The sequence below is a fragment of the Bufo gargarizans genome, chromosome 2 (assembly GCF_014858855.1).
Source record: "Bufo gargarizans isolate SCDJY-AF-19 chromosome 2, ASM1485885v1, whole genome shotgun sequence".
Lineage (NCBI taxonomy): Eukaryota > Metazoa > Chordata > Amphibia > Anura > Bufonidae > Bufo > Bufo gargarizans.
In genome coordinates, this window is record NC_058081.1 from 34,050,827 (window position 1) to 34,061,884 (window position 11,058).

The 11,058-nt window shown below is 43.5% G+C and overlaps 1 protein-coding gene across 1 annotated transcript in view; it reads left to right on the forward strand.

Annotated features, from left to right (window-relative positions):
- LOC122925558 (probable N-acetyltransferase 16) overlaps positions 1 to 8,936 on the forward strand; it is a 63,854-nt gene extending 54,918 nt beyond the window's left edge. Inside the window, exon 2 of the mRNA XM_044276916.1 lies at positions 8,112 to 8,936. Within this exon, the coding sequence (XP_044132851.1) occupies positions 8,112 to 8,723 (612 nt within the window). The 3' untranslated portion in view covers positions 8,724 to 8,936. The remainder of the gene's footprint in view (positions 1 to 8,111) is intronic.
- The last annotated feature ends 2,122 nt before the right edge of the window (positions 8,937 to 11,058 follow it).

Here is an 11,058-nt window from a genome sequence, read left to right on the forward strand (position 1 = left end):
ATTCAGCACATGTGCCAGGCAAGGGATGTGCGTCAAACCGGCTAGTCCCAGAGCTGCAACGAGATTTCGCCCATTATCGCACACCACCAGGCCGGGCTTGAGGCTCACCGGCAGCAACCACTCGTCGGTCTGTTGTTCTATACCCCGCCACAACTCCTGTGCGGTGTGGGGCCTGTCCCCCAAACATATGAGTTTCAGAATGGCCTGCTGACATTTACCCCGGGCTGTTCTGAAGTTGGTGGTGAAGGTATGTGGCTGACTGGATGAGCAGGTGGAAGAAGAGGAGGAGGAAGCCGAGTAGGAGGACGAGGCAACAGGAGGCAAAGAATGTTGCCCTGCGATCCTTGGCGGCGGAAGGACGTGCGCCAAACAGCTCTCCGCCTGGGGCCCAGCCGCCACTACATTTATCCAGTTGCAGTTAGGGAGATATAGCGTCCCTGGCCGTGCTTCCTGGTCCACGTATCTGTGGTTAGGTGGACCTTGCCACAGATGGCATTGCGCAGTGAACACTTGATTTTATCGGATACTTGGTTGTGCAGGGAAGGCACGACTCTCTTGGAGAAGTAGTGCCAGCTGGGAACAACATACTGTGGGACAGCAAGCGACATGAACTGTTTGAAGCTGTCTGTGTCCACCAGCCTGAATGACAGCATTTCATAGGCCAGTAGTTTAGAAATGCTGGCATTCAGGGCCAGGGATCGAGGGTGGCTAGGTGGGAATTTACACTTTCTCTCAAATGTTTGTGAGATGGAGAGCTGAACGCTGCCGTGTGACATGGTTGAGATGCTTGGTGACGGAGGTGGTGGTGTTGGTGGTACATCCTCTGTTTGCTGGGCGGCAGGTGCCAACGTTTCTCCAGAGGCGGAGGAAGAGGCCGAGGCGGCAGCAGCAGAAGAGGCCGAGGCGGCAGCAGCAGAAGAGGTAGCAGGGGGAGCCTGAGTGACTTCCTTGTTTTTAAGGTGTTTACTCCACTGCAGTTCATGCTTTGCATGCAGGTGCCTGGTCATGCAGGTTGTGCTAAGGTTCAGAACGTTAATGCCTCGCTTTAGGCTCTGATGGCACAGCGTGCAAACCACTCGGGTCTTGCCGTCAGCACATTGTTTGAAGAAGTGCCATGCCAGGGAACTCCTTGAAGCTGCCTTTGCGGTGCTCGGTCCCAGATGGCGGCAGTCAGTAGCAGGCGGAGTCTCTTGGCGGCGGGTGTTCTGCTTTTGCCCACTGCTCCCTCTTTTGCTACGCTGTTGGCTCGGTCTCACCACTGCCTTTTCCTCCGAACTGTGAAAGTCAGTGGCACGACCTTCATTCCATGTGGGGTCTAGGAACTTATCGTCCCCTGCATCGTCTTCCACCCAGTCTTCTTCCCTGACCTCCTGTTCAGTCTGCACACTGCAGAAAGACGCAGCAGTTGGCACCTGTGTTTCGTCATCATCAGAGACGTGCTGAGGTGGTATTCCCATGTCCTCATCATCAGGAAACATAAGTGGTTGTGCGTCAGTGCATTCTATGTCTTCCACCGCTAGGGAAGGGCTGGGTGGATGCCCTTGGGAAACCCTGCCAGCTGAGTCTTCAAACAGCATAAATGACTGCTGCATAACTTGAGGCTTAGACAGTTTCCCTGATATGCATGGGGGTGATGTGACAGACTGATGGGCTTGGATTTCAGACGCCATCTGTGTGCTTTCTGCAGAAGACTGGGTGGGAGATAATGTGAATGTGCTGGATCCACTGTCGGCCACCCAATTGACTAATGCCTGTACCTGCTCAGGCATTACCATCCTTAGAACGGCATTGGGCCCCACCAAATATCGTTGTAAATTCTGGCGGCTACTGAGACCTGAGGTAGTTGGTTACCTAGGACGTGTGGCTGTGGCAGAACGGCCACGTCCTCTCCCAGCACCAGAGGGTCCACTAACACCACCACGACCATGTCCGCGTCCCTTAATAGATGTTTTCCTCATTGTTACCGTTCACCACCACAATAAGAAAAAAATTATTTGGCCCAATGTATTATCTGGCTATCTATTTAGGTACCGTATTACAATAATACAGGCACAGCAGTAACGACAGATTTAGCTGAATATAAATTGTAGGCCTAGTATTTAGGCCCTGGATGACAGGTGTACGTTTACGGACAGAATTAGACTTGGAAATGCACGGTAGCGTGTGAAGTTATTGAGGATGACCCTATCCGCACCTTCAATCTAATATACCCTTTTATGGATCGATTTAAACTTGGCCTGATACAGCAGAAAACACTGATTTAGGGAATTGCTAAGTTGGAAATTGTATTTCAACCCAGAACAAAAACTGTGCTTTGGCGGACACTAAATGAATTGACCAGCCACAGCAATAAACACAGATTTAGCTGAAAATAAATTTTAGGCCTAGTATTTAGGCGCTGGGTGACAGGTATACATTTACGGACAGAATTAGACTTGGAAATGCACGGTAGCGTGTGAAGTTATTGTGGATGACTCTTTCAGCACCTTCAATCTAATATACCCTTTTATGGATAGATTTAAACTTGGCCTGATACAGCAGAAAAACTGATTTAGGGAATTGCTAAGTTGGGAATTGTATTTCAACCCAGAACAAAAACTGTGCTTTGGCGGACACCAAATAACTTGACCAGCCACAGCAGTAACGACAGATTTAGCTGAATATAAATTGTAGGCCTAGTATTTAGGCGCTGGGTGACAGGTATACGTTTACTGACAGAATTAGACTTGGAAATGCACAGTAGCGTGTGTGTGAAGTTATTCAGAATGACCCTATGTGCACCTTGAATCTAATATACCCTTTTATGGATAGATTTAAAGTTGGCCTGGTACAGCAGAAACCACTGATTTAGGGAATTGCTAAGTTGGGAATTGTATTTCAACCCAGAACAAAAACTGTGCTTTGGCGGACACTAAATGAATTGACCAGCCACAGCAATAAACACAGATTTAGCTGAATATAAATTTTAGGCCTATTATTTAGGCGCTGGATGACAGGTAAACGTTTACGGACAGAATTAAACTTGGAAATGCACGGTAGCGTGTGAAGTTATTGAGGATGACCCTATCAGCACCTTCAATCTAATATACCCTTTTATGGATCGATTTAAACTTGGCCTGATACAGCAGAAACCACTGATTTAGGGAATTGTATTTCAAACCAGAACAAAAATATATCCTTTGCCAGACAGCAGACAGTATTACAATTGGCTAGCCACAGCTGAAACACCAGATTTAGGGTACTGCTATTTTGGCAATTGTATTTCATCCCTCAATAAAATAGCAAGCACAGCCAAGCCCCTGATGTAGGATATAGCAAAAAAAAAAAAACACACTATTGATGGTTAAATGGATTTGGTGGCAGCTTGTGCTGGCGCACCACAAGACACAAAATGGCCGCCGATCACCCCAGAAAAAAGTGATAGAAAAACGCTCTGGGCAGCCTAGAAACAGTGAACAATTGAATAGCAGAAGATGAATGATTCACAGCTGTAGATCGATCACTTCATTAAGTGTTTTTGCTGAGTAAATCCCTGTCTAGTGCCTGATCTCGCCCTAACAGCAGCAGCTGCATCCTCTCCCTACACTGATCAGAGCAGAGTGACGTGCGGCGCTACGTGACTCCAGCTTAAATAGAGGCTTGGTCACATGCTGCACTGGCCAATCACAGCCATGCCAATAGTAGGCATGGCTGTGATGGCCTCTTGGGGCAAGTAGTATGACGCTTGTTGATTGGCTGCTTTGCAGCCTTTCAAAAAGCGCCAAGAAAGGGCCGAACATCGAACCCGAACCCGGACTTTTACGAAAATGTTGTCACGGACACCCCAAAATTCGGTACGAACCCGAACTATACAGTTCGGGGTTGCTCATCCCTAACCCTAAGGTATTCGCTGATGGGCATAATGAGTTCATGGAAGTTTTTATTTTTTGTCACAAGTTAGCGGAAAATGATGATTTTTTATTTTATTTTTTCTTACAAAGTCTCATATTCCACTAACTTGTGATAAAAAATAAAATTTTACATGAACTCACCATGCCCCTCACAGAATAGCTTGGGGTATCTTCTTTCCAAAATGGGGTCACTTGTGGGGTATTTATACTGCCCTGGCATTTTAGGGGACCTAAAGCATGAGAAGTAGTTTGGAATCCAAATGCGTAAAAAATGCCCTGTGAAATCCTAAAGGTGCTCTTTAGAATTTGGGCCCCTTTGCGCATCTTGGCTGCAAAAAAGTGTCACACATGTGGTATCGCCGTACTCAGAAGAAGTAGGGCAATGTGTTTTGGGGTGTATTTTTTCATATACAGATGCTGGGTGAGATAAATATCTCTGTGAAAGACAACTTTTCAATTTTTTTTTATACAAAGTTGTCATTTTACAGAGATATTTCCCTTACCCAGCATGGGTATATGTAAAAATACACCCCAAAACACATTTCCCTACTTCTCCTGAGTACGGCGATACCACATGTGTGACAATTTTTTGCAGCCTAGGTGCGCAAAGGGGCCCAAATTTCAATGAGTACCTTTTAGGAGGGCATTTTTAGGCATTTGGATTCCAGACTACTTCTCACGCTTTAGGGCCCCTAAAATGCCAGGGCAGTATAAATACCCCACATGTGACCCCATTTTAGAAAGAATACACCCCAAGGTATTCCGTGAGGGGCATGGCGAGTTCCTAAAATATATATTTTTTTGGCACAAGTTAGCTGAAAATTATTTTGTAAGCGAAAAAAATAAATAAAAAAAAAACATTTACCAATAACTTGTGCCAAAAAAAATAAAATATTCTAGGAACTCACCATGCCCCTCACGGAATACCTTGGGGTGTCTTCTTTCCAAAATGGGGTCACTTATGGGGTATTTATACTGCCCTGGCATTTTAAGGGCCCTAAAGCATGAGAAGAAGTCTGGAATATAAATGTCTAAAAATTTTTAGGCATTTGGATTCCGTGAGGGGTATGGTGAGTTCATGTGAGATTTCATTTTTTGACACAAGTTAGTGGAATATGAGACTTTGTAAGAAAAAAAAAAAAAGAAAAAAATATCTGCTAACTTGGGCCAAAAAAAAATATATTCTATGAACTCGCCATGCCCCTCAAAAGTGATCTTTATAGCTCCGCAGCGATTTTACAGTGTTTTTGCAGTAATCAGAAAAAAAAATATTCTGTCACTGCGGTGGGGCGGACTGAACGCAAGTGTGCGCACAAGATCAGGCCTGATCGGGCGAACACTGCGTTTTTTGTAGAGCCTATTGTACATGTCCTATTTTTGTCAGCAATTGCGGACAAGAAAAGGCATTTTCTATATAGTTCTGGCAATGTGCGGATCTGTAAAATGCGGAAAGCAGATTGCCGGTGTCCGTGTTTTGCACATCCGCGGTGTCCGTGTTTTGCGGATCTGCGGATCCGCAAAACACATACGGACGTCTGAATGGAGCCTTACAGGGGGGTGATCAATGACAGGGGGGTGATCAGGGGTTAATAAGGGGTTTATAAGTGACAGGGGGGGTGTAGTGTAGTGTGGTGCTTGGTGCTACTTATTACAGAGCTGCCTGTGTCCTCTGATGGTCAATCCAAGCAAAAGGGACCACCAGAGGACCAGGTAGCAGGTATATCAGATGCTGTTAACAAAACAGCGTCTGATATACCTTTTAAGGTTTAAAAGAAATCGCATCTACAGCCTGCCATCGAATGATCAGCGCTGGCAGGCTGTAGATCAACTAGTTTACCTTCGGATCCTGTGAATGCGCGCTCCTGTGAGTGCGTGTTCACAGGAAATCTCGCGTCTCGCGAGATGACGCGCTGGCGCGTCAAGGAGGAATAACCCGGCCGCCCGCAGGACGCAATCCTGTGTTAGGCGGTCGGGTAGTGGTTAATTAAAAAAAGTGGCAATTTTAGTGCCCTAAATTAAAAAAAAATCTTATTTTCAATTGTCGGGTGACATTTTACCATTTTTGGCGTAAACAAACCTCTGCTGTGCCTGGGTGACAGGGGTCTAAATCTCTCAAAATCCTCTGTTCTATTGCTGGGTGACATGTACCCCCTTTTGCCGTGAATGAACCCCTGCTGTGCTTGGGTGACAGGGGCCTAAATCTCTCAAATTACTCTGTTCTCTTGCTGGGTGACATGTACCCCCTTTTTGCCGTGAATGAACCCCTGCTGTGCATTGCTGACAGGGAACTAAATTTAGTGAAAACATCTGTTACTGATCGGAAGATGCGCGACTACAAGTGCACGCTGATGATAGCATTCCCACCTGACAGCGGAGGCACAGTGGAAGCACAAGGAGAAGGCAGAGGAGAAGGAAGAGGTCGCCAACACAGCTGGGGCACCGCCAGCACCTGAGAAGGCAGTGTTAGCATGGCCCAAATGTGGAAAAGCTTTGTCAGCCTTGGAGGTGCGACCTGCCCTGCAGCCAGTGTATAGTGTGAACGTGTGTTTACCACGGCAGAGAGCATTATCACAGGGCGCAGCCAATGGGGACAAGCTTACGTTTATTAAAATGAACCAGGCATGGATCCCACAGGCCTTGTCCGTACCTTGTGCAGAATAGACATTTATACTAGCCTCAACAATCCATTCTTGTACTCAAGTGCACTTATTCTTTGTTTTATTTTGTTATATATCCCAATCTTTTGGGGGATACCCCAATTTAAAAATAAAAAATAACACAAATCACTGTTGGCTACCTATTCCTCCTTCACTGTCGCTTCCACTTACACCGCCACGTCAACCTACACCGCCATATCCACCCATCCACCGCCTCCTCAACCTCCTACTCCTAGATCCAGATGGTTATTTTAAATTTTCCTGTATTTTATGTTATTTTAAGTCATTTCCCTATCCACATTTGTTTGCAGAACAGTTGCCATGCTCTTAAGCACATTTTGATGCCTTTTGCAGCCCTCTAGCCCCTCCCAGGACTATTTTAGAGCCATTTTAGTGCCCAAAAGTTCGGGTCCCATTGACTTCAATGGGGTTCGGGTTCGGGGTCAAGTTCGGGTCCCGAACCCCAACTTTTCTTTCATGTTCGGCCGAACCTGCCGAACCCGAACATCCAAGTGTCCGCTCAACTCTACTCGTGGAGAATCCAATCTCACCCCAAAACCAATTAACAGGTCCCTTAGTCAAGTATAGCAAAATAAACCCTTCCCCACCATATCTTATCAATGTTAATATTTAACTAGACTAACAAACCAATGTTGTAATAAAGTTCTGCACCTTGTCATTAAATGTCCAGTGTATCAAACTGGGAACATCAATAATACTATAATAGTATGAGCAGAGCGAAAGTATTACAACTTTATTGGCAAACAGGTAATACATGTGTTTGAATGTTCAATCTTCTTCAATTTACAAACTTTAATTATTTGATTATTGGTTGGAATAACTTATCCATTTTTTTTAATCTGTTTATTTTTAATGTTTCCTATGTTTTATTTATTTTTTTCGTTTAGAGATTCGATTTGGCTTCATTGCCGAATTTTACAAAAAAAATTAGCTTGACGACTTGTTTCGTCATGCAGTGCATTTCTTTGTAAGTACCGGGCGCAATGACTACTGGGGATGGCAATTGTTCCACCACCTGTCATTCAACCCTCTCAGATGCCAGGTTCATTGCTGATCGTGGCATCTGAGATTTTTATTAAGGTCTTACAGGGGTTGATCATTTAAAAAATAAAATAAAAAATTGTACTTGCCTTATCCATTTGAGCACAAAGAGGCCATCGTGGCCATCTTGCTTGAAGATGCAGCACAAAATCTCTTACGGCGGTGAATGTCATGGGTCACCGCGCACAAGATTTTGCGCTGGAAATTCAAGCAAGATGGCTGCGGCAGCCTCTTCACGCTCAAATGGTATGATTTTATTTTTAATGCCATTTCAGAGAAAATTGTTTTGTTACCATGAAACATGAGGAAATTTGGCTTCGTAGCAAATCGAATTTTCCCTGAATTTTGGATTGAAGTCTACTTTGATTACTTCGATTCGCTCAGAATTAGTCTTGTTGTTTTCCATTTGTTCCTCTTCTACTTTTATAACCATTCATCTATGTATTGCATTAAATCTTTTGAATCTGAACCTCTCTCCTATGTTCATTGTGTTCCCCATTAGGCTGTGATACCTGTACTTGTTACTGCTGACCAGTTGGAAGCAAAACTCAGGTTACTGGAGTCTCGAGTGAATAATGAAGACAGATCCAAAAAGCTATCTGTTCTGGGACCAGAGGAAATTCTTAGATTCCTTGAGGAGTCAAAGACAAAAAAGCAATTGCTTCCTGGTGGATTGCTGATTCAAAGTTGGTCTCCTATTAACGCTCAGAAGTCCAACCTAGATCTTCTACTGAAACGAGAGATTGTCTGGATTTATTCACATCCTGAGGATTCTAGTGACTCTGCATCTTCCTCCAAGGTCACACCTGGCAGTAATGGCCCCCAAGCCTCTCCAGAAGGGTTTCTTAGCCTTGGTTCTCAACCATATCCAGTGCCTTTTGCAGACAGATTATGCTATATAGATATCGACCTGTTTGGAAACGATCCATCTTGTGCTAAGGTCCATGTTCTAGAGCAGTTGAAAATCGGAGTAAAAGGATTGCCGGCAGGGAGTGGTATAATATTTGTCCTATATGCAGAGAAGAGTCTCCAAACTGAGCTTGTCCAATTGTGTGAAGGGTTGAATATATACTATTGTATTAGGGAGCAGATTATTTTTGAATGCCAGGTCTGATTGAATTCTACTTTCCAGTCTCGGCAAGCTCTTATTTTGCATTTCAGAATCTGTCCAAAGACCCCATTTCTATGGCCTCTTTCACACGAGTGGGTTTTCCACGCGGGTGCGATGCGAACACATGGCACCCACACTGAATCCTGACCCATTCATTTCAATGGGTCTGTGTTCAGGAGCTTTTTTTTTGTTTTTTTACGCATCAGTTTTGGCATGCAAAACGCAGCCTGTTCTATATTCAGCGTTTTTCATGCAGCCCTGGCCCTATAGAAATTAATGGGGCTTCCGTGGAAAAACGCAGTGCATCCGCAAGCAAGTCCGGATGCAATGCGTTTTTCACTGATGGTTGCTAAGAAATGTTTGTAAACCTTCAGTTTTTTTATCACACGCATGAAAAATGCATCAAAATGCATTGCACCTGCGCGGAAGAAACTGAATACAATCGCAGACAAAACTAACTGAATTGTTTGCAAAATGGTGCGAGTTTTACTGAACGCATCCTGAGTCAATCTTTATCGTTCGTGTGAAAGGCGCCTATAGGTTTGATGTTAAAGTGCAGTGCTAAAAGCTTTTCAAAACATTGATTCCTATGAATCTGTCTTCCATTCCTTCAACCAAAAAGAATCCTATAGATTACAAGAACCGGTGTTTAACCTCCATTGAGCTGTTGGCCATAACAATGAAGGGAAGCGGGTGACAACTGGCACATTAGTTCAGATTTCTCCTTCTATAGAGATTACAGGGTAGTAATCCCAGATCTAGTGCCTAGGCACCCAAAAGTGCATCTACCAAATAAAACCCCACCAATATTACAAATAGTACAAGCTATTTGTGATACAATAGCAGATTTAGTTAAGTGACGCACTTGACCTGCTCCCTACCACCCAACGTAAATACACTTTGGGAGTCAGGTATTTAAAGATGGCACCCTCTTGCGAGCACTGTGGCCACCATACCTGCCAGGCGCCTGATGTTTTAAACAGATACCCATAGTGGGGATCGAGGAAGCCGGATATGTTCCTATGAATTTCTGATTATTATTTTTTTACTTCACCTTCAATAAAAACTACAGTTGTAGTTTTACGATTGTCCCACAAAAAATGATTCCTTACACAGCTCTGTAGATATAAAAATAAGAGATGTTAATATGGCAATGCAAATGTGAAGTTTTTCCAAAGTTTTTTTTTTTTCAAGCCTTAAACCACAAGAAAAACTTTATAAATGTGGTATTGTTGCAATTGTGCTGACCCAGAGAAAAAAATGTGTCTGTTTTTACGCATGCAGAACGCTGTAAATGGTGCCTTCCCACGGCTGTGAATGGAAAAATAAGTTATGGCTTCAGGAATGCAAGGTGTAAAAAAGCAAAAAAAATTTATGTGGTACGGTCTTGAAGGGGTTAAAGGAAGTGATAAGGTATAAGGAAATTGGTATAATTCAATCTTAGAAGACAATAGACCACCAATACAAAAACCATGGTTTGACACAACCCCGAATGTGTAAGGCTACGATTGTAGGATTGTTGTCTTATTGCTATATTTGTTCTGCTGGCTGTACAATTTATGGTATCCTGATTAAAACCTAATAAAAACTGTTTAAAAAAAAAATATTTTGTAAAGATGATTGGCAAGTAGAGATGAGCGAATTTCTTGAAATTCTTTCAGTTCAATTTGACTGAATTGGTCCAAAAGTTCAATTCATGTCTGAATTCTACCCAAATAAAAAGTGTTCTGACTGGTCTGATTGGTATGACACTCTGAGGTCTGCTAGGACTCATTTATTTTATTTATTTTTTCCCCTAAATTTTGCTTTCTCACTCCTCCTTTTTAAGCTCTTTAATTCAATGACGACAATAGTAAATGTCAGTGTGACACTGACCTTTATAGCTATGGGTAAATGTATGGCTGATATTACCAAACACAGTGCACCGTCGCATTTGTTATGCTTTTTAAACTAAAGGGGTTTTCCAGGATTTTAATATGAATGCCCTATCCTCAGGATAGGTCATAAATATCAGATCAGCGGGGGTCCGACATCTGGGACCCCCATCAATCAGCTGGTTGAATAAAGCAAGAGATTGGAACCTCTGACTTTGGATTCCTGCTTTTAAAATGATTTTAAAGTCGTAGAATCGAAGGCTGATGTTGTTCACCAAAGTCGTGCACAACTTCAGATGTACAGCATTAAAACAAAGTTTTGGAACAAATTGACTCATTCGATCTGAGGGCATATACTCGAGATAGGTCATCAATATTAAAATCCTGGAAAACCCCTTTAAACAAACATTCCAAAAATGTTCCCATATTGGGGGCAGATGCTGCTTAAATACACACGGGGTCAT